This window comes from Aspergillus undulatus (assembly GCF_047715775.1).
Source record: "Aspergillus undulatus strain CBS 261.88 unplaced genomic scaffold BDV17scaffold_97, whole genome shotgun sequence".
NCBI lineage: Eukaryota > Fungi > Ascomycota > Eurotiomycetes > Eurotiales > Aspergillaceae > Aspergillus > Aspergillus undulatus.
The window spans coordinates 1-26,551 of NW_027396701.1; the positions used below are offsets into that span (position 1 = coordinate 1).

Here is a 26,551-nt window from a genome sequence, read left to right on the forward strand (position 1 = left end):
CAACAACCTTAAGGGTTATAAAGGAGTGGTTTAAAGCTCTATAATATATCTGATTATAGTACGGGATCCTAGACAAAGATATCTATAACTTTAACAAAACTAGCTGGCGGAAGCCATATCATATGACTATATGCATAACTGTTAATGTGCATAAAAAAGTCATAAAAAGTTCACAAAAGTTCAGCTGACCTGTAGCGAATTGGGACCCGACAGGCCTATAGTGAAGTATGGAAGTGGATAAGTTGATGCTATTCAGAGACCGCCGGCGGCGGGAGCTAACTACCTAATGCTGACTAAGAGCTGAGTCATCAGGGATGACCGATATACCGAAGTACGCACACTGCGTGACACTTATTCTTTACACTTCCTGCAGCCTCTAGATATAGGCTGTTTTGGTCTATTAAAGTATACTTATAATAGCTTAATTAAGGTAAAAGCATGCCTTAGATATAATTATATTAACAAGCTTAACTTCTTATATATCTAAATACTTACCGTGAGGTCTTTAAGGCTTTATATATCTAAAATAGCTTTACTGTAGCTAGTATATAGCTATTTAATCCACAAAGAGTATTATAAAAATTAAATATCTTGCTTACTACCCCTATACTTTTACCAAGCCGTGAAGGGCCCTCTACTAGCTCCTTAATACTAGTAATACCTTATATAATTTGTTAGCTTAAGCAACAAGCTTCTTTAGTTAAAAAGCTTTTAAAAAGAGGCTTTTAAAGCCCTTTAATACCTTTAAAAAATGCCCTATAGTAACTTATAAAAGGTTATAAAATAGCTTTATATAACACCGCATAGCTAGCTGCTGAAAGCCATGATCTCCGCGCTGCAAATAAAAAAGAAAAGCAGAAATAGCAATAATTAAAGTAGTAAATAACTCCTATAGATAGCCTTTTAATACAGGAAGCTAGGGACCTCATGGTATTAAGAAATACTTAATTAAATACAAGAGAGGGTCTTTTAACAAGCTCTGTACCTTTATCTTTTAACGCGCCAAGACACGCTCTACCAAGGTATTCTAACTATTATATTATAGGCTATATTAGAACTAGGTGTCCTACACGACTGAATCGTCAGAATTAAATAGAATACGCGTGTTTGGGTGGTTGGGAATAGCTTCAAATTCTATAGGCAGCCGATTTTGGAGGGGGGCGGGCGGGTCGGTCGTGGTGGGCGGGTCGCCCGTGAATTACGTTAGTTAACTAGATTGTGATCTCACCGCCAACAGGTGTTCGTTCTACGAGCCACCTTCATCAACTACAAAACTCCCTTCTGCAACTACCATTCACATTCTCTTAAGCACTGAACCCATTGCAAGTGCCATTGGCGGTATTAGCTTCGTTGTTGATCTGTCATCTTGCGAGGCCCCTTCACTCTAATACAGATACAACCTACGGCTATGGCGCAGTACTATCCACAACAGCCCTACGGAGCTCAGTCTTCAGCACAAAACCTCCAATTTTACCCATCTTCTTATTCCTCTGTATCGGGCCATACGACCCCCTCTCAAGCTTCATATGGCGGATTCGGTGCGCCACCAACTTCAGCGGCACAGGGGTACCCTGTTGGAGGGGTCGGAGGCGGTTATGGCGGGTTCGGTTCTCCGACTGGTGGTGTGAGCGGGAGGATGGGTGAGCAGGGCGGTTTGAGGATGGGATGGCTTGCTGCGTTTGGGACTGAGGGATATGATACTGAGCCTCCTTTGTTGGAGGAGTTGGGGGTTAATTTTGAGCATATCCGGACCAAGGTACGAATCCACCACCACCACCACCATCACCACCACCACTACTCATATGGGTAGGCCCAAACAAGCTAATGAGTTCTTCTTCTGGCATAGACGTTAACGGTCCTGAACCCCTTCGCGCGCATCGACCAACACCTCATGGATGACAGCGACCTCTACGGCGCCCTCCTCTACATCGTCTTATACGGCACATTCCTCCTGCTCTCCGGAAAGGTCTTCTATGGCTACATCTACGGCGTCGCTGTCTTCGGCACCGTGGCTCTCCACCTAATTCTGAGCCTCATGTCACCCGTCGACCCGGCCTCCGGCGCAGTCCCCAACGCCGCGGACCCTTCCTCCAACTACGACCCGCACGCGAAGCCCGGCTCCTCGGGCCACTTCTCTGCAACGCTGACATTCCCACGCTCAGCAAGTGTGTTGGGGTACTGCTTCCTTCCGCTGGTGTTGACGAGTCTGTTGGGGATTCTGGTGCCCATGGATACGATGTTTGGATACTTGCTTACGACGGCCGCGGTGGGGTGGTGCACTTATTCTTCGTCTGGGATGTTCTGTGCTGTCGCGCGCATGAGTGGGATGCGGGGGCTTGTGGCTTATCCGCTTGCGTTGTTTTATGTCGTGTTTGGGATTATGGGGATCTTTTCGTCGAGGGGGAGTGGGACGCTTGCGGCGAAGACGGGGGCTGTTTAGGTCTTCGTTCTATTCATTAGATGCGGATTATCTCTAGGTAGACATCGGTCGGGGTTGAAATGAGACTCGGTTCATCTTCTTCTATACTTAACTGGCGGGTTGTGGCTTTCCAGACCTGTGATGGAGATATGGGTCTCATAACTGATGATGCATTGACGAGTACGAAATCTACGCGTTTCCTATTTCCAGGCAGATATAAAGGTTGCGGGTTCAGGCGTATATAGAAAAAAGTCGAGTATGAACCTCGTTCCCACTGATATGCATGTCCATCTTGATACATTAAATCGTGATCGAAAACGCAAATCTATGTTCGCAGCCCTCCCTCTCCTTCTTCTCGAGCAGGTGCCCAGTTCCCTAACCACTCGCGAGCCTTACCTAGTTCGCCACCTGCAGCCTCAACAGCTGCAAGGCACCATGGCAACTCGTACGTTTTCCTACCATCACCCTGTTCCTCAGCGGCAAGCATCTCCGCGAGACTCCGCCTCTGCTGCCCAGCCTGGTCAGCACAGAGGTAGAACGGCGCTGTGTGCGGCCCCTTGCCCTTCATATCGGCGACGTCAATCAAGGGGCGCGTGAGGTTCATGATGGCTGCCGCGCCCATAGATGCAGGCGTCGTTGATGGGTCTCGATTTTGCTTCCCGGTTTTGCAGTACTCGTTTTGACACCAGGGTTTGCCGCAGCCGCTCATGAGCTGCGAGAGGTAGCGGCGTTCGATGCGGCGGCGGAGCGCCTTGCCTTCTGGGTCATAGGTGTCGACGTAAAATGGGCCAAAGCAGATGCTGCAAAGGCCTAGGGTATCGGCTCCTAACTTGATGGTGCTCTGGACACCGCGGCCGTCGAGGGTGCGGCCGCAGTTTTGATTGAGGCAGATACTCGGGGTTGAGCGGGAGAGGCGGTTGAAGTCATGGTGGCGGAGGTGGGTTTTCATGTCGCGCAGTCGGACGATCTTGTTGCAGAGGTGGCATTCTGTTGTTCGACCCCCGTCGACGAGCTCGTGCGGAGTAAGGCCGGAGAGGAGGACTTCGGGGTCGTGGATGTCGGGGTCGGAATCACCTTGCTGTGGGACGACTAGATGGCAGAACTGGCATAAGATGGGCTTTGCAGGGCAGGCCGTTGTTCGATGTTGAGCGAGATGTTGAAGACCGTCTGCTTCGAATCCGCAGGCACGACATGATTGTTTCGAGTGGAATATAGAGTCATGTTTTTGATGACTTGCAGGGTCATTGCCGTATGAAAGATCATGGGGACAGTGCCAGTGGTTATCCCATTCTGGGGACCGTTTCTGAAAAACGTTGTCGCATTCAGTGCAGAGTATGTTGTTTCGAAAACAGAAGTTTTCGTGAAGGACGAACGTTCGTTGGGCCACCCAGCGCTTGCAGTTCTTACACTGGACATCCTCAGGCTCGTGAGCATCTGCATCAGCGGTAGCGTTCCCTCCGGACTCCTTATCTGAGGTGCCAGATACAATGCGCAGGCGATATGGAAGTGGCGACGGTTGCGGTGCGCTTTGCTCGGGCTCACTTGACATAGCAAACGCATGTACTGATATGTACAACGCCTCGGCCTCATCTAATTCCACATTCGTCGGTGCAATCCTTATCTGTTTCTGCGTATGGCTCGACAACTCGCCAAAGACGAATTCGTCTGCTCGCGGCCGATTTCGTTGACGAGCAGAGAAAGGGCACACGAGCAAAAGAACATCATCTTCTGACTCAACGTTGATCTCGACTGTGTTTCCGCTTTCCCATTTCTGCAATTCATAGTCCACATACTCACCCGGGAGTACCTGACCATTGACATCTGCCCCCAGTTCAAGCACTCCGCCAACAGATGTGCCTCCTTGGGTTCCAGGCTTAGAGGACGTTTTTTCCAGCCGTCTCCGTAGCGTTTCACGGGCTTGATCTTCGCTCAAAGCGACAATGTCCACCTCCAAATCGGTGTCGACAACACAGATCCCCTCGCCTTCAGGTTCCACTCTGTCCGCCAAGAATCGAAACGACCCATCCTGTCCCCCGGGAACCGTCAGGACTTCCCCGGTCGTTAATGTGGTGTAGTTATCGCGTAGATGGCGCTCGAGTAGAGCCTTCCAGTCCTCCGGGTCGTATCCAGCTTCCAGTGGGCGCAAGCGGACGTAAGTACCCTTGGGAAGTTGCTTGGCGTGGACAGTAACTACCGGAACATTGCTATCGGCATTCCCCGCACCGTTTACTTCCGCGGTAGACTGAAGATTCTTCAGGTCGAGGGCATCGCGTAATAGAGCGCTGAGGCCAACCTCATTCTCTTTGGCGGAGAACTCGCGGATGCCGGCATACATCACACGGCCATTTTTCGGATTGACGAGGCGAAACGTCAGCGGATGGGGTAGTTGCTGCTGTCGATGGACTCCATGTTCGCGTGCTTGCGCCTCAGCGGCGAACGTCAATGGATTGAACGGGTCAAAGGCCCTGCTATATGAGCGGGAAGGATGCTGCGAAGGTATCTCTTGAAGCGGGGCGGCGGCGAGGAGCTGTTCGAGGGCAGATTGCGGGAGAATGATCTTATCTCCAGGCAGTTTCGGGGTATCTTGCGGTGGACTGACAGCGAACTGCGATGACCAGCGGAGTTGAGTCTGTTCTCTAGCCATAATTTTGGCAGAGTCTGTGGGTGGAAGTTGTCCAGGAACTCGGATCAGAGGCGAGGCAGACCATGTTAGGCGAGCGTTGGCCGATCGAGGTTGAAGTGACGCCGAGTCTCGTTGCATCCAAAGCGTTCTGGAAGATACCGCCCGGATTTGTCATCTCCAGCCACTCACAGTGAACTTACACCAGATATACTGTAGGACTTGAGGGTGTAGCACTTTGGGAGTGAATAATAATAGTGAGCTGGATAATTTTGTCCCAGGCCGTGGCCTGTCCAACGGCCCACCTTCCCCAAAGAGTGGAATGAAATGGCATAACTATATGTACAATGGTATCAAGCGAAACAACAAACTCCTCGCCAACAAACACAACAGAGACACCTCCTATATGACGCTCCACATTTTTTGTGATATATTCGCTTATCGACTATCCCAGGACTCGAGTCCAGAGCTAGAGTTCGCGCATCCGATGCCGTGTGCTGGTGTTGCACCAATCGCACTTCACAAGTCAGTCATACGATTGATTAGATACGGTGAGGCTTCCTACCATAGTGGAGGAGCAACCTTCATTATGTTCAATGCAATAATCTCCTTGGCAGTTTTGGCAACCTCGTTGGCAATCTAGTTTGCACGCAGCACACTGAACGAGTCAGCCGATGCCCATGAAATCGTTCATCACGATAGACTCACCGTTGGCCCACACTCCCAGCAGTCTTTGGTCACGCCCGGGCCAAGATTCTCATTACCAGTTCGTGGCCCCCTAACAGCCGTTTGATGAGGTGACAAATTGTTTCTCACATGTTCTGGGTGTGGAAGACAGCTGCTGCAGAACCATTTGTTACAGCGATGGCACCACCGATCAGTCAGACAGTCTGCGCATCGAGCTATCATAACGGGGTGCTCGCCCGACAGGAGTGCTGGGCGCTTTGCCGCAGACAAAGACGACGAATGGAATGGCGGTGGTGTGAGAAGGGGAAAATGTTCGCTTGGAGACTGTCCCCAGATGGCCGGGCCTTCTTCAGATGTATGGCAGCCGTCACATCCTCTTGGACCTAATGCAATTGTCGTAATAGCCGGTTTGAGAAGCCGGCTTTCCGAGCCAGAATCTTCTGTAGCATGAAGGGTTACGTCGTGACGAGGTCCGCGGCAGAGAGTAGCGTCAAAAGCAATGACTCCCTCGCATTTCTGGAGAGTTTGCGCCCAGCCTTCCTCGATATGATGCTTGAAGAGTTTACCGGACGGTCCGTACCAAGCGTTCTGGCGCTGCCCCTCCTCTTGGTTCCTGAGAGGCGTCACATCTCCAAGCGTACGCTGTCCGACACACTGGGAACTCCACCAGTCCCGATACCTACTTCGGACTGTAGCCCGGGGGCGGTCCATGGGAGTAAAGTAGTAGATGCCTTTGACACGAGGTGTTCCAGCCGGTCTCGTAGGTCGAACTGCATAGTTGAGTGCTTGCATGAGCTTTCGCTCGTTCAAGTGTTTACACTCTCTTATTGATAGTAATTTGATATTGAAACGGTCCGATAAGATGATCTCCGAGACCAAGTCGGTTGGAACAGGCAAACCGTCCAAAATTAGGGTTCGAACATCGCGCAAAATTGCTCTTCGCTCCAGGTTGGCGAAGATGCCTCTCAGAGGCCCAGAGTAGAATTCATCTTCAGTTAGAGATTCGTCCATGCGCTCAGTTCCCCATGGCTCGCCGCCAGGATCGATTGGGCCTTGGTCGGCTAGTTGAGCACCACGACAATTGGATAGATCAAGGTGTCGAAAAACGTATGGAGTCTCTAGGATCAGAGTGCGCATATAGCGGGATGTGGCCGACAAGGCCAGGATAGAGCCTGCGGATAGATAGGGCACCAAGTGGTCAAGGATCAAGTTGTTCCCTAGAGTATATTCAAGTGACGTCGGTTTCGGCGATACTTGGGTCACAATGCACTCGGGCTGTTCCTCGACACTCTCCTCATCCGTAAATTCGATTTCGCGCACAGCAGGAACAAGCCCTAGCTCTTTAGGGGTCAATCGGCGAGTACCATAGAAGAAATCCGGAGCGCGGCCGATGAGGTTCTGACGATAGGCGGCCATAGCTCCCACAGCCAATTCCTCCCCACGAATGATCATTGAACTAGCATTGGGTTGGATTTCGTGAAGGGCAGCTCTTGCTTTGGCGAGTTCGGACTCCAGCAGGTTAATAGTGGATTGAAGAACAGCGGGCATGTTCTTTGTGTTGTCAGGATTGACGGTAGTGACTAAGACGGACCATAGCTCTCCCTCGGACATACTAAAGTGCTAAGGAACAGGTGCCGGTGGAGACGATTCAAATAAAGGAAGCACGCAACCCTGGACAAGAGGGTGTGGGGTAGTGGCGACGGGCGAGTTCTGGTTGGGGGAACACAGTACCTCCAAAGTGAATGCCAGGCCAATGAGTCAGACAAGTAGCATTGGGGCGGAGGCGGAGGGATGTGCTCCTTTGTCGGTGGGCAAGTTATACGGAGTACGGAGTATAGTCGGGGAGCCGAAGCGTCGAGGGGTCGAAGCCGGCAGTCAGAGACAAAAACTATACGGAGTATATTTTGTAGTACTGTAGTAAGTAGATCCGGGAATGAGGAGAACAATGAGGAGTCGGGGACAGATCAACAACCTTATAGACTTATAGATCAGGGGTTACCGAAAAGCTTCACCGAACGGCAAGTCGGGGCTTATATGGGCATACTATAACTATTCCCCGTACGGAATGATGTCCTCATCCTTACAGCGATTAGTTCATCCCATCTGCATCATATTGTACAACTCAGAGACGCAAAAAGCAAACTACAGTGGCGTAACCCAATTCTAGGGCTGCACAGGCACCACAGTGGAAGGTGAGACAGCAGCTATTAGCCGACTCGAGCAACAATCTCCAGTATATTCTATCTGTATAGGAAGACAGGGGAATTAACCGCGTATCCCCATTCCTCAGTGTTGCTTTTGATGGGCCCACTCCAAGGTCATCCGATCTGGCCAGTCCCACCGCAGCCCAGGCCTTTAAAGGATCGCTGGTCACGCGGTCTCGTTCACAACGCGTCAACCGGGGATCGTCCGGCCGCTTGGGCTTCTGGAAACCGGAACCCGAACAGCCATCGTACGGTATCTTCTATCTACCTTTATTAATCTGTGTTTATGTTGGCTATTGCTACTCAAGCAATGTTTGGGTATATCAATAAGAATGCTCTAGATACTTGATATAACCATACTTGAGACCGACGGCCCTGATTGCAGAGTCCAGTGTGCTCACTGCCCCCTACTCACTGCTCACCCTTGCAGCAATGCAGATCAAGCTGATGCCTCCTCAACAGCTCCATAAAGCCATTGATTGTTGGGTCTCTTGGCAAGCTTGGAATTCTTGGCTATCCAGATGTCGCATCGATATTGCCACACCTCCAGTGTATGGGTCAAACTGAGACTCACATCAACTGATCAATCGATGGGAAACTCAAGTATACTCTGTATCCGATACCTTATTTACAATGAAACGCCGTCATAGGTTAGTTACAGTATGGAAACCAAAGGGTAGAACGTTCCCGCTGCCGTTCCAGAAGCCAACTATAAAGTTACCTCGCTACTTGTAGTATCTAGATAGTAGAGTCATTTAGGAGGTACGAGCCTTCGGTAACAGGTCAAGCTGTTCAGGTAAGCATTTCGCTAACGAAATTTGGTTTTGTTTCTCTTCTACAATTTCAAACCTCTTCTTTTGACTACTTTAACCTTATTTTTCTGCTATTTAAGGACTAGGTAACCTTTCTCTATCTCTAAGAACCTCTGCTAACTATTTTCAATAATATCTTGAAAACCCACGAAATTGTTCCCTTATCGCTGGTTTTACTGATATCCAATCGAAAGATATTAAGATTCTCGCCTTCTTAAGGCCTTTTACTATTGAAAAAAGACCTCCGGAGATTCCCCTTGGTATATTCTACGCCCGGGATATCATTTTGGTATATTTAAAGAGGGTTGGGGGATATTTTTGCGGTTGGAAGCGCGTGAGGTCTTATTACAAGAGAAGGGGTATTTAAGGCCTTTTATTTATTAAAAGCCTAATAAACCTCCGGGGGTCCTATACGGGCTTTTCTATCAAGGAATCTATTTTTAAGCGATATTTTGGTGTGTTTTGCGGCTATTTTGATGCTTTCGTAGATAGACATGTTACCGGGGTCTGACCCGTTACCCCCTAAATGACTCTAGATAGCGCCGTGCGCCTCGTGATTTACCATGCAGCACATTCCTGCGTATGTAGTGCTGCGCAGCGTTGCCCAGACTCCAAAATAGAAAGCGCGATTGAATTATGAAGATCGTCAAGGGTTCGAGAACTGCCAAGTGATTGTCATGACTTGGAACTTCTGAGCCCTGGCTGGCTTCGTGTTGCTCGTTGCTTTGTGAGCATTATTGCTAGGCCTCTGTGGCCATCGTCATAATCAGACAACGGCTACCTTCACCCAAGCTATATGTAACTTGATAGTTTTATTCAGTTGAGCTACAGGAATACTACTCCATATATAACTTCATACGCTTGTCTATAGCAGTAATTCTGAGAAATTATACAAGAAATGGTATAAAGAGGATTCGCAAGATTTATATGGAAAAATAATTTGAGCATGGTATCTACTTCGCTGAAAGAATGATCTTGCTATATCCTAATTCGATATAGCCAAAATTTATTGTAACTTATAAAAGTGTCTTTTATCGAGTCATTAAGATTTTACTGTGGATTTCAATGGGCCGATCATAGTCTTGCGAGCCTCACCCTCTCCCCAGAAGGCTACAGCGTTCCCAGCGCCCTAAATTCGGCACCAGGCAGCATTAAATGCAATCCCGGTCCCTCGACATGTTACTCAATACGCCGTAGAAAGTCATCTGCAAGGATTGTATTCGCGGCTGTGCTAGATAGAAGATCGTGGCAGCCAGAGCTATGCAAGTAGGTATATTGTTACATTTTGTCATTCGCCCAGATTCCCGTTCAATTGTTTACTTGAACAGCTTGGAGACTGCTACCTCTTTGTCGTCATGCTTGTTGAGGATCTTGGCGGTAGCCAAGTCAAAGTCCTCTTGTGTGACGTGTACTCGTCGCTCTCGAAGCGCGTACATACCTGCCTCTGTACAGACACCCTTCAGTTCAGCTCCGGAGCATCCATTCATTTTCTCTGCAATCTTTGTGAGGTTGATACCACGCGTCAAGTTCATCGACCGGGAGTGGATCCGTAGAATATCCGCACGAGCTTCCACCCTATCAAGCAATGACAAGTTAGCAACAAGATCATTTTACAATTTCATAGAGGGAAGACCTTACGAAGGTGGCGGGAACTCGATCTTCCTATCGATTCTTCCAGGACGCAGCAATGCAGGGTCAAGTATATCGAGTCGATTCGTAGCCATAATAATCTTGATATTCTTCGTCGGTTCGAACCCGTCCAACTGGTTGAGAAGCTCAAGCATTGTGCGCTGGACTTCCGAATCACCACCACCCGCGGAGTCTATCCGGCTGGAACCGATACTGTCGATTTCATCCATGAAAATGATACTTGGCGCATGCTCTCGGGCCATAACGAAGAGCTCACGGACCATACGGCTACCTTCACCGATGTATTTCTGCACAAGTTCCGATCCGCTGACACGAATGAATCTACAGTCTGTGTGGTGAGCGACTGCACGGGCCAGAAGCGTCTTGCCCGTTCCCGGGGGGCCGTAAAGAAGAACACCCTTCGGTTGCGCAATACCCAGAGACTCGAATAGCTCAGGGTGTTTTAGACCAAGCTCAATGACTTCCTTGATTTCCTTGATCTGTTGATCGAGACCACCAATCATGTCATATGTACTGTCAGGCACCTTTTCAACCATCATGAGCGAAACCAACGGGTCGACGGATGACGGAAGCATCTTTTCCAGTTTGTAAGAGTCAGAGAGCAGGGCCACGCGCTTGCCCACAGTCAGCTTGCCGATATCGACGCCGTCAGAGATGTCAACAACTATAAGACTGTTAGCAACTAGCTAGTGGCAACGGCCTGGTACATTTAATAAGAAAGTTTACCATATTTTCCCTCTGGATGTACTTTGACCAGAACTTTCTTTGTGCTCATGACTTTCACCACCTCTCCGACGTAAGAGCCGGGCTGTTGGAGCAGGCCAAGTTCCTCGCGCAATAGGCGCACTCTCGAGTTGTAGTCATTCCGTTGTGCTTCAAGTCGTCGTAGTACAGCCTGCCCTTGGATGATCTCGAGCTTCATGCCCTCAATCTTGTTGCGGTAGTAATTGTCGAGCGCCATGATGAATGGAGCTCCGGATGATGGGCGTCAACAGTCGGGATTTTATAATAGCACGATTTGCAAGCGAGGGAGAAGTTGGTTATTCGCGGATATCAGTCGGGCCGGGAAAGAGTGAAGATGGATGGAATCGGAAATGTGAGCAAGCTGGAGATGTAGCGGAACAGATAGCTCTGGACGGCGTCACGGGTGTTCCAGCTTGGTCATCGCCGCTTTAACCAGAGTTATCGTTGTCACGTGATCTGTAGACCGTGGCGGGCAGAGCAGCTCTCTTTGAGTGGTCGGTACGGAGTACTCTACTCGCGATATAAACACCATGAGGGCAGTAGTGTGGTCCTTTTCGAGATCTGCTGTCTTCAAGTTCTGGTGCGTTGACAGTGTGTGCTCAGCCTTCGTACATATGTGTGATCGACGCTCTACAGAGAGGCATCCACCAGAGCTACGGCCTACAACTGGATCTATAGCTTCAGAGTAGGCTGGCTTTTTCACTTTCAAATTCAACCCCGATGGGAAAGCTCAAGACTAACACTGGCTGTTTATTCTTGATACCAGCTATACCTGACTCAATAGTGTCAAATAGCTACTGAGATGGCGGGATAAGAGCTCTTTGTAATCGAAATGCCTTAGACGGTGATTGACCATGTTCAGGACCTTGCAATATATTCAGCGCGCCGTCAAGTCAGACTTATCGAGCACTTGACCTCCCACCTACCTGTCAAAGGCCTTTTACGCGGGGTCTGTTCTCTTGCGCTCTTTCAGGTGACTGCTGCTGCGGGGAATGATGCCTTATCGTCTGATCCCATTCTTCCCAGAGCTTTGACTTGAACTAGGCAAAACTCCTCTTCCAAGTCCTGCCGTCGCTGCATTTTTGTTTCTGCACCACCATGTAAACAGGAGACTCGATAATAAATCGTCATTTATAATAGAGTGCAGGCCAGTTTGTTGGTTTGAATTTCGTCTTTTACTTTTTTTTTCTGCCTGTGCGCCGTCTTTAGCTTTCCCAGCCACCGCTATTCAGGTAGTACTGTCGGCCAAAAGCTCATGAGTGCTAGGGAGCGAAGAGAGAAGTAATAGAACAGTCATGGCAGCCAGACAAGGCGAGGAGCGAGAGGTCTTTCGCTCATCTCCGTCTCATTCTTCCTCACGTCTGACCTCGAGCGTGTCCGGAGAAGATAGCATGTCGTCGGGAACGGTGCGTCAGTCAAAGCTGACCACCCAAAGCAGGAACTACGGTAGGGCGCCCGTCCCCGATGCTTCCCTTCTGAGAGCAGTTGCTTAATGTTACAGGCACTCTGGGCCCATCTGGAAGTTCCGCCGTCGAATCGCCGTTCGTCGAAGCTCAAGAGAGCCCGAGTCGCGTTCCTCCACCTGCCTCCCCGTCCATCGGACCTCTACAAGCTGATCCAGAAAGACCACGAAAACCGCCTGTGACGCGCCGTATGTCATCTAAACGCCACGTGCCGCATAAAGGTCAGGAATTCTCTACCGACGATGACGTTCACGAGATTGAAGAGGATATCGCGTTGCAACAGCCGTCGCCGCGACTACGGCCACTACGGAAACAAAGCTCGACCTTACGGCGGAGACTGAATCCTCGGGTCAATCCCTTCGCATCTTCGGGGAATGACAATGATGATGAGGACGACAACGATAACGACGACGAGCCTGGACTGCCCGAACCAAGCTTGGGTACAAGCTGGAAGGATTCCTCGTCCCAACGCCCTGGCGAGGAGGACAACAACAGCGGGGGAGAAAACGACGACGATGATGACGATATAGCGAGTGATGCAGAAAGTTTTACTTTGAAGGACCGTCAGCAAGCTATAAATGAGACCCATCCATTCGGAATCAGGTTATGGAAGCCGGCTCTGTACAAGAAGAGCCGCTCAGTAGAGAAGACCGCAGAGGGCGACATTCATTCGTCACCAGGTGGCAGGGTTGGCACCCTTTTATTCCTGATGAACCTCCTATGGACGTTATTCTTTGGCTGGTGGCTCGCAATCGCCGCGCTGATGGGCGCTTTCGCGTGTTTTATCTTCTCATACTCTTCCAGCGCAGTAGAATATGGAAAAGCCTTTTCTGGTCTTTCATGGTATCTATTCTACCCCTTTGGATCCTTTGTCCGCCTTGATACAGATGAGCACTACGCAGAGGAGGACGAGGGAGAGGGCCGCAGTATCAGCGAGTATGAACAGTGGCAGAATGGCGATCTGGAGCACGGTGGCTTGTTCTTTGGGCCCCGCCGCAATCGCTCACTCGTGGGAAGAAGGAGAAACAGTGTTGACTCTACTGGGGAGCAAGATAGTCTCTTGGGTCGCGCACCGAGAGGACGCTCCGAAGATAGCTCTCTCCGCCCCAAGCGGCGTTTATTTGGCCGCGGCGAGTGGACGCTTGGTCGCGTTGTTTTCTTCGTCTTCTTCTACTTTCTCGTGGGGCCCCTAATGCTCTTCGTATCACTCGTTTGCTGGCTGCTCGTCTTTTGGATTCCTATGGGCCGCGTGACCCTCATGCTTTTCGACCATCTTCGCAGACACCCTCTAGCTTTGTCTTACCATTCGGATACGACATTTACCCAGATCACCCCAGGGTCTTCATCATCAATACTCCTTTGCACGTATCGTGCTGCTGGGCTGAGGTACTGGAAGTACACAGTTGGTGGAACAAACGTATTCCTTATCAACCTCCTCGCGGTTGTCGGATTTGTCGTTTTTGACTATTTCTTCCTCAGTGAGACCTTAGGGCTCAAAATCTGGATTACTCATCCTGGTCTAATCTTTACGCTTGCTCTGCTCTCTGTCATTCCCTTGGCTTATTTCATTGGCCAGGCCGTTGCGTCTATCTCTGCGCAGTCCTCAATGGGTATGGGTGCAGCTGTGAACGCTTTCTTCTCTACCGTGGTCGAGGTCTATCTTTACTGCGTTGCCTTGACTGAAGGTAAAGGTAGACTCGTCGAAGGGAGTATTGTTGGCAGTATCTTTGCTGGTATTCTGTTTTTGCCTGGGTTGTCCATGTGCTTCGGCGCTATCAAGCGCAAGACTCAACGATTCAACGTCAAGTCCGCGGGTGTCACATCGACAATGCTGTTGTTCGCCGTAATTGCGGCCTTTGGGCCTACGCTATTCTATCAGGTGTATGGCAGTGTGAGTTTTCTCTAACCCTTGATATGGTGAAGCCTATCTAATCATGTCTAGCATGAACTCAACTGTCACTCTTGCTCTAGTGAACTGGAGCCTGGCAGCAGTGATTGCCGTCGTTGCTACTTTTCTCAAGTACCAGCTATCAATGATGGTTTCTTTCAGAAAGCCGTGCAACCATATTCGTGGATAGCAGCCATATTCCTCTTTTTGTCGTACGTCATTGGGCTATGGTTCACCCTGCGAACACATGCCGCCCTCATCTGGGCTACAGAGACGGATGAGAAGAAAGCCACCATTCCGTCACAAGAGCAGAGCATCAATGATACAAGACATCCATTCTTTTCAGGCGGACATTTAGTCGCCGCCAGTGGAAACACGGTGGCGAAAAACTCCGTTCGTGATTCACAGCTGTATAAGAGAATACTTGGACAGTCTCTGAGAGACGTTGGGCTGACCGAGAATTCCGCTGAATATGATGCAAACGTATCAGAGTCTGGGCTTTCTCGTGAAAACAGCACTACACCACACCTTGTGCCCCGCAAAGAACGAGACGGAAATCGTTCGCCCTTTGCAGAATACGCCGGATTATCGGAGCAGCAGAACGAGAACCTTGTCCGCAAGGTGACTGAGGTCGCGGCCACGGCTGCTACTGTTGCTGCTCGAGATGTTGCCCGTGCTCGGAAACCGTCTGGTCCTCGCGGTCTGATCCGCCCAGCAGGGAAAAATGTTTCCGCAAAGCAGGTTAAACCAATCCTTGAAGACCATGACGATGTTGGCCTTGAGCAAAGCCCTACTACTGGCGGACACGACGCCCCGAACTGGAGTAGAACCAAGAGTTCGGTCATTCTTCTTGTAGCCACTATTTTCTATGCGATCATCGCGGAGATTCTTGTCAACACTGTTGACGTGGTTTTGGAGAGTGTTGATATTGATGAGAAATTCCTGGGAATTACACTATTTGCGTTGGTACCCAACACCACAGAATTCCTGGTATGTCGAACCTATCCAATACCAAAGCTTGAGGCTCGCTAGCTGACAAATGACAATTTTAGAATGCCATTTCGTTTGCCATGAACGGAAACATCGCCCTCTCTATGGAGATCGGATCGGCGTATGCGTTGCAAGTTTGCCTTCTGCAGATACCCGCCCTCGTCTTGTTCAGCGCCGTCTACGCCCGTTTCCTGGATCCAGAGAGCCTGATTACACATTCTTTCAAGTAAGTCCCCCCCCCCCGGCGGGGGGGCACGACCTGGATACAGGTTTGCAAAAGACCAACTAATGCTTCGATAGCCTCATATTTGCGCAATGGGATATGATTACGGTCATCCTATGCGTCTTCCTCCTCTCCTACGTCTACGGTGAAGGCAAGAGCAATTATTTCAAGGGCTCAGTCCTCGTCCTCACCTATCTCGTCGTGGTTATCGGATTCTACCTCTCCGGCTACAGCAACATGGACACCATGGGCGTTGATCGTTTTAACACCTTGGCCATTGGCGCTGGTCGGTCGGAAAAGTTCTATACTATTGGCAGATCGACACGTGGCGTTGCTTATTAGCGTGTGCATTCACAAGTCTAGCTCCCAGATAGTGTTAGTTTGTCTCTTGTTTTCCTCGTAACTTGCCTTGCCTGGCGCGGGCGCTCTTCTGCCCTGACATTCTTTGAGCGCTGAACACAAGCACATCCATGTATTATGTACTTTACAGTTGATATTTTGGGTACGTGGTAGATACAGCAGGATTCTTATGAGACTTGAGATGGGCAATGTGACCTGACCGTATAATCTCTCCTCTCTTTATGAAATATTGACTGACAAAACCCATTGCCCTGTCATTGCCCTGTTATTCCATACTGAGGAGGGTTCATGGAGTCTTGATGGTGAGGAGGCGGGGCCAAGCAGTGGCAGTGGCACGGTGGAGTTGGCAGGCACCCGTCAGGTTCAAGGTTTCGGGAGCCTACAGAGAGGCAACAACTCAATCTCTCCCCAGAGGTCCAGTGGGTGCCTCGCAGTCGAGATCTATAATAGGGCCATCCACACCTCCTGCAAATGCCATAGCTTCTGCTCGCACAAGCAGTCCCAATCTCCCGCGTACCATGCTTCTGGACTTTCCTACAGAACTGACCCAACTTGTCCTGCTGCATTGCACCACACCGACCTTTCTGCAGGCAGCTGTAACCTGCCGTGCTCTCTACGAGATTGCTACTGACTGTCGAGAGGTCCTTGTTCATCATGTACGGCGAACACCGGGTCCGCCTCTGGATTTACCCTCACTCCATACAAGGCATCTCTTTTCGTTGCTGAAAAGGCGCGCCTCCAAGCAGCTGTTTGAAAGCCAGTTCGATGCAAGCTGCACAACACTCAGCTTTGGGGATCAAGTGCCAAACATCAAAGCATCCTCAATCGCCTCGGATTCCAGTGTGACTCTTGTTTTCACTGCGTGCCGGGACCAGGATACTATCCATATTCTCCAGCCCATAGAAGGGCAGATTGTGCCGCTTTTTCGGGCGAGGCTTCCCTGGAACCAGCTGGGAAAGATTGAGATACTAAAAACAGCATATGACGGCATCGACCAGCTCTATGTGTTGCATCGGTTCACCCCTTATATTGACGAACAAAGTGTTGATTCGGACCACCCTTTTGTGAAGCAAGCGAGGGAATCCGGTCAGGAGGGGTTTATCTATCTCACTCGCCACTCTTTTCGACTCCCGAATTGGCCTGTTCGAATGACGGTATTCCCGGAGCATGCGGACTTTGATCCTTCGGCTTTGGCCGTGGCCAACAATGGGTCATTTGCCATCTCATGGTGTCACCGCATGTTATCGGATGACACGATTGTCCTATACACCATAAGCCACGATTCGGAATATGAAATCGCTCCCGACCTTATCGGTAAGTCTGCTATCGTTTTCAAATTTCATAGTTTAACCGTGATAGGATTCTCCTACTCGTCCCGTCAAATGCGGAAATGGGTCGGCTTTACGCGTGGCCCATTGATCACTGGAATATCATTCAATGACAGATCGAGTCAACTGCTATATCACTACCAAACAAAGTCTTTGTACACATCGTACCAGAAAATCGACTCCTTGCCATCGTCAAGTCTACATGATAATTCCACCCTTGTCCAATTCACGGATGACATGAGTCTTCTCTTCTCAATAGGGATACCTTTCTTTGGAACACATGAAACGCTCGATCTCGATGGATATGTGGTATGTCGATGGCGGTATCTCTCCCTCGGAATTGCCACTCATCGCAAGGAAAACTGGACTGTCGCTTGTCTCTTGAGCTCCGAAGCCATCTGTCGAGCCAACAGGTGCAGACATGTCCTAAACCTCGATCGTGGAAGACGTTTGGAGAACTGGGTGGTCGTGGCACGTCTCTGGGGATTCCGGGACTCGACAGATTCACTTGGCTGTAAAATCGCCGCGTCTGCCGACGGGACTAGAATCGCCGTGGCGAACTGGAATGTCGTCTATGTGTGGGCACTCGAACCCGGCGCTCTGATCGATATGGATCCTGAGGAATATTATCATCCGTCCTGGAGGTCACCGAGCACCGGACAGATTGAACTACACCCTATTGTCCTGCAGCTCAAGGCGGTTTGCTTCCAGCTTCGCTTTACAGACAAAGAGGATGAATTGGTTGCAGTCACTGACCGCGGGATCATGCTCTGGCATCTGACCAAAGTCCCAAAGATTACTCCGCTTGTTCAGGAACTTCCGAGGTAGCAGCTACCGCAAAATAAAGCGGCGAATAACGAGGACATGTCTGGAAAACAAACTTTGCATTACAAGGTGTTATATGAGGGCCATATCTATTCGTGGAAGTTCACTTGTTGACTTTGAGCCATTTTTAGTCCCTATCATTAGGGGCTTCCTCATTGTATGCATATCAGCGTCAATAATCTCATGATGCATGCTACGACGCTGTTTGGGACTGCTTATGCAGGCAATCTTGCCCTCTGCACAAAGATGTACAGAGCCAACAGCCAGAATTTGACAAGCTTAGGGCCTATGCCTTTCCATTGTATCCATCGGTAGGATAGTAGGCTTTGCTTTAGGTGTCCCTCGCGGAGCCGTCGGCCTGAATGCGGTTGTACGGCGAAACCCTGAGGTCAGGATGCATCTACCCCAGGCGATTCAGTCACGGAAGAATCGAGGCCATGAGTCCATTCCATATGAGTCTATACTACACGTGTATACAGAAACCGCCAAGCTACAGTAGCTGGCCGGCTCATTGCTGCTCTCCACCTCCCGACATGGCCAAGAATGTAACGATGAGGAGCACCCACCAGTATCTAATTGTGACAATGTGTTAGGCCAACGCACGGTAGAAGAATTAAGTGCATTAAAAAGCAGAGATACTTACTTTTGAAATAAGGTCTTCTCAGGCTCCTCCTCGGGATTCTTGCCGTCCGGACCAACAACTACGGGTCGATTGAGGTGCGGGGTGGGACCAAGCTCATCCGTCACAAGCTCAATATTGAGGCTATCCGATGACGATAACGAAGTCGACGTCGTGGCGGAGCCTAGGGAAACATGATAAACCTCATTGGCCGGGCTAATGTGCAGTCGGAGTGTTGGTCGCTGGGAATCATCTCCCCTCAGCGCCGATGAGGACGCGAGCATGCCGACCCATTGCTTCGGATTTGTGGGCGTCGCGATGTAAATTCCGATGCGGGTTAACCCTTGCGATGGGTCGGTGGGAGGGGAGTAGTCGATTAGATCGGCCTTTAGCGATGCGGGATCGTAGATAACGTGGGCGAGCACTGAGGGTTCGGAATTGGCCACGGGCCAGTAGAGGATCTCGAGTTGGGGGGAGTATGAGGAGAGGGCGGAGGAGACGAGGGCGAGGAGGGTGAAGACGATGGGAAGCAGCTTGGGGCTTTGGAATGGGCGCATGGTGGGTGTGCCGTAAAGGCTGATGAAGGTGTTTGACGTTTGGTGAAGTTGTAGATAACTGCAACTGAGCTTGAGACTGGGGGTTCCGCGGCCTTGCTCGGACTTTCCTATTTGGGGAAAGCGGGATCGCCTCAGCTTTGTTCAAGACTTGTCTATACTTTGTAGAGTGATGCCTTCATGCACGAGTTGTTTGCTTGAGCCACTGTCGTAATGGAGTCCTGGACAGCTACAGGAGCTGTCGATACCACGGACTAATATGAGGGTTTCTCTCTATTCTGGTCCACAGTGAAGCTCGCCACCCCACCACCCACCCAGCCTGATCTGCAATATAACTGGACCTCGATTGATCTTGGACACTGGTGGCAGTAGCTAGGATATCTAGACAAAAGACGCAGCTCTTGGTCTGTTGCACAAATAACTGTCCCGGTGATCACTTTAGCCTGTTGCCGTAACGATTTTTTGCTGCAGCTGTGCTATATTTATATAACAGTACATCTCTCTCTCGGGTCTGTTCACTCCTTCGCTCTTACCTCAACACATTGCTAGTGCACGCTCTGCCCAGGCCTTCCCTGGTCCTTGAGCTCATAATAACACCTCTCCCAATCGCCGCTGACCAATTGTCAAGGTCATACACTAAGACCGCATCGATTGAACCCAGCCCTGTATTGCTTGATCATGGCCTCTACCACCCTTCCATCTCACCGTCCGACCCGCAAGGCATCTAGGCAGGCGTCAATAGATCCGCGCGATGATATCCTCCTTCAAATCGATCATTTTATCGGAATCGACGTTGGGACTGGAAGTGCTCGTGCTTGTATCATAGATTCCAAAGGAGACATTGTCGGCCTAGCCTCTGAAAACATCGGCCTCTGGCAGCCCCAGACCGGATATTATGTACGTACAGAAGGCATGAGTCATGGAGCTGGGTTATATTAACATCTATCAGGAACAATCCACAAATGATATCTGGCGTTGCATCTGTGTTGCAGTTCAACGCGCCATCAGCCAACACAACATCGATCCTGAAACTGTACGCGGGGTCGGGTTTGACGCAACCTGTTCTTTGGCTGTCTTCTCCAATGTGACGGACGAACCGGTTTCAGTAACCGGGCCCAACTTTGATAGTGACCGCAATGTGATCCTCTGGCTTGACCATAGACCAGTCGAGGAAACAGAGAAGATCAATGCCACCAACCACAATCTGCTGCGATACGTCGGCGGGAGGATGTCCGTTGAAATGGAAATTCCCAAGATCATGTGGCTAAAGAACAACATGCCCAAGGATCTCTTTGACGACTGCACGTTCTATGACCTGGCTGACGCTTTGACCCATATTGCCACCGGCAATGAGAAGCGAAGCTACTGCAGCGTCGTCTGCAAGCAGGGATATGTTCCTGTTGGTGTGGATGGTAGCGTGAAAGGCTGGCAGGAAGATTTTCTGGCTCAAATTGGCATACAGGATCTGGTGGATGATGATTTCAAGCGCATGGGCGGCGTCGACGGGGTGGTGAGCCCTTGTTTCTATTGCCAAATCCCCTCTCTTTTTTTTTTTTGTCATGTCATGGCTACAGGTACGGATGGAAAGCTAACGGTTAATCTAGAATGGAGATTACCTTAGTGCGGGGGAGCTCGTTGGCACATTGTGCGAGAAAGCCGCTTCAGACCTGGGACTGCCTGCTGGAATTGCCATAGGTAGTGGGGTCATAGATGCTTATGCCGGCTGGATTGGCACTGTTGGCGCCAAAGTCCCGCTAGAATCGGAGCAACTGACATCGGACGTTGCGAAGAATGACAAGACACAAGCATTCTCCCGACTGGCGGCAGTAGCTGGGACGTCGACCTGTCATCTCGCTCTTTCGCCGGACCCTGTCTTTGTTCCTGGAGTTTGGGGCCCCTACCGCGACACGATTTTACCTGGATATTGGATGGCTGAGGGTGGACAGTCTGCCACTGGAGAGCTGCTCAAGCATGTCATTGAGACGCATCCGGCTTTTAACCAAGCCGCTTCAGTTGCAGAGTCCTACAACACAAACGTATACGACTATCTCAATGAACACCTTAGGGAAATGGTTACTGAACGGAAAGCCCCAAGCATTTCATACCTGGCTCGTCATTTCTTCTTTTATGGCGATCTCTGGGGAAATCGCTCACCAATCGCCGATAGTAGAATGACAGGCTCGGTCGTTGGTCTCTCTAGCGATCAATCGGTGGAAGGTCTCGCCATATACTACTATGCCACCCTCGAATTCATTGCACTGCAGACCAGGCAGATTGTCGAGACCATGAATAAAGCAGGCCACAGCATCACGTCTATCTTCATGTCGGGCTCGCAGTGCCAGAATGACATCCTCGTCAAGCTTATCGCGTCGGCCTGTGATATGCCTGTTCTCATCCCGCGGTACATCCATGCTGCCGTCTGCCACGGTGCTGCAATGCTCGGAGCCAAGGCCGCCAGCGCCGACCCAGAAGGTAGAACGGAGGATCTATGGAGCATCATGGACCGGATGAGCAAGCCAGGAAAGAAGGTCGTGCCCACAGACAATAAGACCGAAAAGGCCCTTCTCGAGGTGAAATACAAGGTCTTTCTCGAGCAGTGCCAAAAGCAACAAGAGTACCGTGCCCTTGTTGATGACGTTTTTAGCTCGTGGAGATCCTCTTAGACTGCTGGCCTTTTATCTCTTAGGCGCTAGTCATGAGCGGCATCACTCTGCTATCACAATTCCAGCACACATTCTGCTGCAATATTACTACGATAAAATCTAGGACTACAAATGATGGAGAGATGTTGCGTGCGTGAACCGAATGTTATATCAGCTGTACAAACTCTTGAGCATTAACTCCTGGGAATTGCCAATCCGTCTTAAGAAGCAAAGAGCACCAAACACCCGCTCGCAAATGCGCTCATGTGGATATGTAATCAATATGCTGGAATGAAGGAGGTTTCATCCCGGATTCTCCGACATCTGGGCGGCCGCCCACTCTAAGATGCTTTCGTAACAAAGAACATATTGACTCAAGTTCTGGACCACACTGGGCCTCTGTGTTCGGAAATCGGACAAGGTCTTCGAGACAAGATCCAATTGTCCGCCACCGAGCAACTGGTCGAAGGACCGCCCCTCGTGCTGTCCACCGGGCTGGTCGCGTTGGCGGCTTAAGATGTCCAGAACGCTATCAACCGTGCAGAAAGTGCCCGTGCGGCCGCACCCTGCGCTGCAGTGCACCACGACTGGTCTTTTAGGATTACCCGGCGCAGCAAGAGCCGTCGCGGTCCGAACCTTGTCGCACTGGTCGATCAAATTTAGAAGGTGCTTTGGTTGAGAAGTGGTTCCGAAGTCAGGCCAGTCCGCGTATTGAATTTGCGATATTTCGCGGAGAGGCTCGAATGGGAAACCTGAATGCGACAAGCCAAAATGCCTGACAACGACTGTGGGAGTAGCTGTCGAGTCCACCGGCGATTTTTCGACTCCAGAATTGTCGACTTTTTGTGATTTTGATGATCCAATGGGGTAGTATTTTTTCGAGAAATTGGTCACATAAAATGGCCCGTATGACCCGGATTTCCAATAAGGGTGACACTTGACCTGGCCCCGCTCGACTTCTGCAGTCAGAGACACTACAAGGCGGACGTCTTGCTCCCATATGACTCGCCAGAAATCCTGAGTAGCTGTTAGCAGATAGAAGATGCACAAGTAAAGGTAGACTAACTTCGAAAGTATCCGGAACAGGAGCTTGAGTAGCGATGTAATGCCGGTCACTATAATCTGCCTTCAAATAACTGGCATTCACATAATCGCAGGAACCATGAGGTACGCCATGCAGTTTCACCCTGGAATGATCGAAGGGATATATATCGTTGTAGCGGTTCTTTGTCCCTTTCTCAATGCCTGCGATGCGGTACGAAGGAGATTTCCCGGCATTATTTTTGTCGTATGATAACGCTTGCTTCATGCGCTCTAGCTCGGTCTTTTCGATTTCGAAGAACCTTGAAGCAGCGATTCGCCCTTGATCTGCGGGATCCGATACGTCACGCAACCAGGGTGGGAGTAATCGTCTTTTCGACTCTGACAAATGTTCTGGGAGTTTCAGTGCTATTTGTCCGACGCCACCGACAAGATCCATGTGCTGGCGAATGTTACCAAAGAAAGGAATAGCGACATTGGACGACTCAGGGATGTTGCAGCCACCGGCAACGGGTGCAGACTGCGGAAGATCTATATGCATTGAGGATTCGATGGATTGTGTTTGTTGTTGCTGGGGTTGTTCTTGTTGAGTGAGTTGAGGAAAATTGGATGAGAAAGCTTTGAATCCTCCCATCAAGATCATGCCATTACCATTCCAGCCCTCAGCTGCGAATTTCTTCAGCACGTTGGCAAGAGACCCGGCATCTTTCATGTTAGATGTGGAAGCATCGTAAACAATGATGTAACGGCATTGCATCCAACGACCAAAATTTCTTCGGTCGTTTTCATCCGTAAAGGTGTTTGCTAGCTTCTTGGTGTCGAATGAAGGGCGCTTGAGCAGCGTCGTTGGAATACAGAGATTCAAAGCCCTTTTGATACTACCCCTTGAGAAGTGTGCAAATGGCCGTACATCCAAAAGCATCAAATCATCCGCATACGAGCCAACAAGCTCTGCACACTTTTCCGTCGATATTGGACTGACACTTGTCCCTGCAGCCTGTGCTGATATGGCTTTCGATCCGCTGGAGGTCTGACCTCCCTTCTCAGATGGACGATTGAAAGATCTATAGGCTGAAGGTAGCGTTGCTGGGGCATCTGGTAGGTCTGCTATGTCTCTTCCAGAGATGAACCTCCATTCCGGACTCTCGTTTGGCAGAGCGTGCGAGAGATGCTCCCTGTATTTCCTGAGATTGTTCGGTCCTTCCGTATTGAATGAGAAATAATTGGAGTCCGGCAGTTCTGTCGAAGCCCCCCGGGGGCTAATTTTGTTTAAAGTCGACGGACGCTGGTCGGATAATGGGAAAAAGGCGGCCGGGCTCGAAGGACCGGGGTGCGCAATAGTCTGAGAATCCTGGGGCCACGGTGACGTTGGCGATCTTGGACCTGTTGTCGCAGACATAACTTCTGCACTGACAAGAAAGAAAAAATTCTTATCTTGTTCCCAATGGATTTATCCGACCGAAATTAGTTCTCCAGCCAGCTTGCCATTTCGATGCCGGTTGCGATTCAAGTAATGAGGGTGATTTCAGAGCGAGGTCGTATACGGGAGTTGAGAAATCGTGATGTTCATCTATGGCGTGACAGGGTGAACAGCGGGGGAAGTATCGGTAACTCTGAAGAGGTGGGCTGAAGCCTTTAGAGGGTCAACGGGTTATATAATGCTGAGGTGTGGATAGCCGAAGGTCCTGAGGAGGACGAGGTGGCGTTAAGTATGCAAAGACCGCCCAAAGTGTGTGAAACGGGGTGCGAGTTCAGAGGGAACTGCAAATATCACATAAGGTCAGATCCAGTTGGGTTCCTGAGCCAATCGATTGTGCAGCAGGGTAGTGGAGGGTTGAGGTTCGACTGGTAACGACTCCGAGGGAGTATGGGCGCCGACCCACTGGTGTCATTTCTGTTCGAGCAGGATGAAGGCTGAAGACACAAAGTCGAGGAAAAACGGGGGCGCACTGTTGATCGCTGGAAATGACGTTATGGGCGGAGAGCGGCAAACCTTCTGTGTCGCGAGCTCGGAGCCACAGACTGTTCGGCCGGTCTGGATCGCAGGAACCGCCCACTAGCCAGGGTGAGATTGCTTTATTACAGGTTGGCTATGACTGCCTCTTTCTCGCCATCATCATTGCTCTTTTCTGGAAAAAGAGTCCCTCGCCACACCGTGACGGCACTGTCGACCATGCAACAACAGGGACTCTGTCACTCTGATTCATGATACGGTACGGAGTACTGCTCGCGTCTCCCAGTTCACCGGGAATCCTCTTTGTGGGCACAAGGGGGCTTGTGCTCTGGTATACTCTGTGCTTCGTATGTGACATAAGCCTAGATTCAAACCCGGCGCGCTACATACTTTGTATGCTCGATTGCAAGCCGCTATTCAGCACATTCCGATTCCGTCCTAAGTCCGAAAAAAGGGTCGTATGTTTAAGCCAACAGTCAGCCGCTTGGTGCCCAAGAATACAGGAATACGCTGTCAAGTCCAACAGTATGTAAGAAATTAGGACATGTCCCGAGTCTTATACTTCGATGTTCCAGTCCGACACAGATGATATGTAGTTGTCTGCTTGGCGGTTAGAGCGGATGGTCAATAAGTGGCACTATCGTCTCTCGTGAGACGCAACCATAGCTGAGTCAAAAGCCGCCCATGACTTCGTAGCACACGGAAAGGCTCGACCACATCCGTCATATAGCTGAGCATTAGCTAGCCCGTGTTAATGGAGTGCCCAGTGCTCAATGAACAACTACTCCCAGGGACCACGTTAGAAAGCGCCTCGACAATATCGGTTTCACATTGACCAAATCAACAGCTATTCAGCTGCAGTCATGTTAATCATGGTGCATTGATCCTCGTCAGCTCAACCGTGGATATGGCGTAGAGACCAATGATCTGCGCTCGACGTTATAACGGGTATACTCCGCAATGTCGCCAACTCGACCATCATGTAGACAATTCATAATCTCCCGTCAGGTTCGCCCTTGAATCTCTGAACTCGCTTTTGTTCCCAATTGTCCAAATCCTTGGCCATCAGCCTCTGTAGAAGTTAGTACTGACCGACAAATCCCAAAGGAACGTACATAATACTCCTCCCGATCGTCACCAAGGATCCTCCTGCGAGGGTTCCTTTTGATTCCCTCCTCTCCGTCCGGTCCTTTGAGGCCAAGGTTCATCGCTTCTTCTTGACTTAGCTGTTTGACTTTGCGATCGTACCGCTCGTACCTGAGAGCAGCGGCCGGCGTCAAAGCAAATGATCCAGCCACAATGATCATAATGAATGGAAGACCAAAAAGAAGAAATGGGTGTCGTGGAAGCCTAGCTCGATATGCCTCCCCAAGCTTTTCACCCAGCGTTGAGGACACTGTGGTTGCTCGGCGGAAAGTTTTAGCTTGGAAAACAGGCATATTTGACCGTTTGAATCACAAGAGAGACACTGTGATGTAAGTAGTAGTGAGCTCTTTGAAGCAGGAGCAAGTTCGAGTGGTTAGATTAT

At 50.1% G+C, this 26,551-nt stretch overlaps 9 protein-coding genes across 9 annotated transcripts; 4 read left to right on the plus strand and 5 right to left on the minus strand.

Moving 5' to 3' along the window:
* The first annotated feature begins 1,256 nt into the window (after positions 1 to 1,256).
* Positions 1,257 to 2,592, plus strand: BDV17DRAFT_247087 (transporter YIP1). Its single transcript, XM_073756059.1, has 2 exons — positions 1,257 to 1,756; positions 1,847 to 2,592. Exons 1-2 carry the CDS (start codon positions 1,409 to 1,411, stop codon positions 2,438 to 2,440), a joined length of 942 nt encoding a protein of 313 aa, XP_073610091.1. The 5' UTR covers positions 1,257 to 1,408; the 3' UTR covers positions 2,441 to 2,592.
* Positions 2,593 to 5,316: 2,724 nt separating this feature from the next.
* On the minus strand, positions 5,317 to 7,427 carry BDV17DRAFT_247106 (uncharacterized protein). Its single transcript, XM_073756060.1, has 4 exons — positions 5,748 to 7,427; positions 5,605 to 5,697; positions 5,431 to 5,556; positions 5,317 to 5,375 (listed from the first exon to the last, which is right to left on the minus strand). The coding sequence occupies exons 1-3, from the start codon at positions 7,335 to 7,337 to the stop codon at positions 5,509 to 5,511; spliced, it is 1,731 nt and encodes a 576-aa protein (XP_073610092.1). The 5' UTR covers positions 7,338 to 7,427; the 3' UTR covers positions 5,317 to 5,375; positions 5,431 to 5,508.
* Positions 7,428 to 9,906: 2,479 nt separating this feature from the next.
* Positions 9,907 to 11,510, minus strand: BDV17DRAFT_277534 (proteasome regulatory particle base subunit RPT6). The gene is made up of 3 exons (XM_073759439.1): positions 11,119 to 11,510; positions 10,381 to 11,056; positions 9,907 to 10,317 (listed from the first exon to the last, which is right to left on the minus strand). Exons 1-3 carry the CDS (start codon positions 11,351 to 11,353, stop codon positions 10,059 to 10,061), a joined length of 1,170 nt encoding a protein of 389 aa, XP_073610093.1. The 5' UTR covers positions 11,354 to 11,510; the 3' UTR covers positions 9,907 to 10,058.
* A 1,199-nt stretch (positions 11,511 to 12,709) lies between these two features.
* BDV17DRAFT_247276 (calcium/hydrogen antiporter) lies at positions 12,710 to 16,201 on the plus strand. Its single transcript, XM_073756063.1, has 4 exons — positions 12,710 to 14,490; positions 14,542 to 15,477; positions 15,540 to 15,703; positions 15,778 to 16,201. Exons 1-4 carry the CDS (start codon positions 12,790 to 12,792, stop codon positions 16,040 to 16,042), a joined length of 3,066 nt encoding a protein of 1,021 aa, XP_073610094.1. The 5' UTR covers positions 12,710 to 12,789; the 3' UTR covers positions 16,043 to 16,201.
* Positions 16,202 to 16,578: 377 nt separating this feature from the next.
* On the plus strand, positions 16,579 to 18,216 carry BDV17DRAFT_296516 (F-box domain protein; the record flags this gene model as incomplete). Its single annotated transcript, XM_073763309.1, has 2 exons — positions 16,579 to 17,374; positions 17,420 to 18,216. The coding sequence occupies 2 exons, from the start codon at positions 16,579 to 16,581 to the stop codon at positions 18,214 to 18,216; spliced, it is 1,593 nt and encodes a 530-aa protein (XP_073610095.1).
* A 252-nt stretch (positions 18,217 to 18,468) lies between these two features.
* Positions 18,469 to 19,822, minus strand: BDV17DRAFT_247261 (uncharacterized protein). The gene is made up of 2 exons (XM_073756061.1): positions 18,857 to 19,822; positions 18,469 to 18,785 (listed from the first exon to the last, which is right to left on the minus strand). The coding sequence occupies exons 1-2, from the start codon at positions 19,387 to 19,389 to the stop codon at positions 18,722 to 18,724; spliced, it is 597 nt and encodes a 198-aa protein (XP_073610096.1). The 5' UTR covers positions 19,390 to 19,822; the 3' UTR covers positions 18,469 to 18,721.
* Positions 19,823 to 20,064: 242 nt separating this feature from the next.
* BDV17DRAFT_296518 (FGGY-family carbohydrate kinase) lies at positions 20,065 to 22,049 on the plus strand (the record flags this gene model as incomplete). The annotated part of the gene is made up of 3 exons (XM_073763310.1): positions 20,065 to 20,283; positions 20,336 to 20,896; positions 20,991 to 22,049. 3 exons carry the CDS (start codon positions 20,065 to 20,067, stop codon positions 22,047 to 22,049), a joined length of 1,839 nt encoding a protein of 612 aa, XP_073610097.1.
* Positions 22,050 to 22,190: 141 nt separating this feature from the next.
* ptpA (putative protein tyrosine phosphatase (Pyp1)) lies at positions 22,191 to 24,871 on the minus strand. Its single transcript, XM_073756062.1, has 2 exons — positions 23,095 to 24,871; positions 22,191 to 23,045 (listed from the first exon to the last, which is right to left on the minus strand). Exons 1-2 carry the CDS (start codon positions 24,466 to 24,468, stop codon positions 22,332 to 22,334), a joined length of 2,088 nt encoding a protein of 695 aa, XP_073610098.1. The 5' UTR covers positions 24,469 to 24,871; the 3' UTR covers positions 22,191 to 22,331.
* A 599-nt stretch (positions 24,872 to 25,470) lies between these two features.
* On the minus strand, positions 25,471 to 26,534 carry BDV17DRAFT_277537 (cytochrome c oxidase assembly protein COX16). The gene has a single exon (XM_073759440.1). The coding sequence runs from the start codon at positions 26,460 to 26,462 to the stop codon at positions 26,028 to 26,030; it is 435 nt and encodes a 144-aa protein (XP_073610099.1). The 5' UTR covers positions 26,463 to 26,534; the 3' UTR covers positions 25,471 to 26,027.
* Between the last annotated feature and the right edge of the window lie 17 nt (positions 26,535 to 26,551).

Bases quoted from the DNA above. Each gene is read 5' to 3' on its own strand.
- BDV17DRAFT_247087 (XM_073756059.1), top strand. From the start codon at position 1,409: ATGGCGCAGTACTATCCACAACAGCCCTACGGAGCTCAGTCTTCAGCA. The intron at 1,757-1,846 runs GTACGAATCCAC...CTTCTGGCATAG, and splicing joins TTGAGCATATCCGGACCAAG to ACGTTAACGGTCCTGAACCC.
- BDV17DRAFT_247106 (XM_073756060.1), bottom strand. From the start codon at position 7,337: ATGTCCGAGGGAGAGCTATGGTCCGTCTTAGTCACTACCGTCAATCCT. The intron at 5,698-5,747 runs GTGAGTCTATCG...TGACTCGTTCAG, and splicing joins GCTGGGAGTGTGGGCCAACG to TGTGCTGCGTGCAAACTAGA. The intron at 5,557-5,604 runs GTAGGAAGCCTC...TGACTTGTGAAG, and splicing joins AAGGTTGCTCCTCCACTATG to TGCGATTGGTGCAACACCAG.
- BDV17DRAFT_277534 (XM_073759439.1), bottom strand. From the start codon at position 11,353: ATGGCGCTCGACAATTACTACCGCAACAAGATTGAGGGCATGAAGCTC. The intron at 11,057-11,118 runs GTAAACTTTCTT...ACAGTCTTATAG, and splicing joins ACATCCAGAGGGAAAATATG to TTGTTGACATCTCTGACGGC. The intron at 10,318-10,380 runs GTAAGGTCTTCC...ATTGCTTGATAG, and splicing joins ATCGAGTTCCCGCCACCTTC to GGTGGAAGCTCGTGCGGATA.
- BDV17DRAFT_247276 (XM_073756063.1), top strand. From the start codon at position 12,790: ATGTCATCTAAACGCCACGTGCCGCATAAAGGTCAGGAATTCTCTACC. The intron at 14,491-14,541 runs GTGAGTTTTCTC...AATCATGTCTAG, and splicing joins TCTATCAGGTGTATGGCAGT to CATGAACTCAACTGTCACTC. The intron at 15,704-15,777 runs GTAAGTCCCCCC...ATGCTTCGATAG, and splicing joins CTGATTACACATTCTTTCAA to CCTCATATTTGCGCAATGGG.
- BDV17DRAFT_247261 (XM_073756061.1), bottom strand. From the start codon at position 19,389: ATGCGCCCATTCCAAAGCCCCAAGCTGCTTCCCATCGTCTTCACCCTC. The intron at 18,786-18,856 runs GTAAGTATCTCT...TGTCACAATTAG, and splicing joins GAGAAGACCTTATTTCAAAA to ATACTGGTGGGTGCTCCTCA.
- ptpA (XM_073756062.1), bottom strand. From the start codon at position 24,468: ATGTCTGCGACAACAGGTCCAAGATCGCCAACGTCACCGTGGCCCCAG. The intron at 23,046-23,094 runs GTTAGTCTACCT...ACAGCTACTCAG, and splicing joins CTGTTCCGGATACTTTCGAA to GATTTCTGGCGAGTCATATG.
- BDV17DRAFT_277537 (XM_073759440.1), bottom strand. From the start codon at position 26,462: ATGCCTGTTTTCCAAGCTAAAACTTTCCGCCGAGCAACCACAGTGTCC.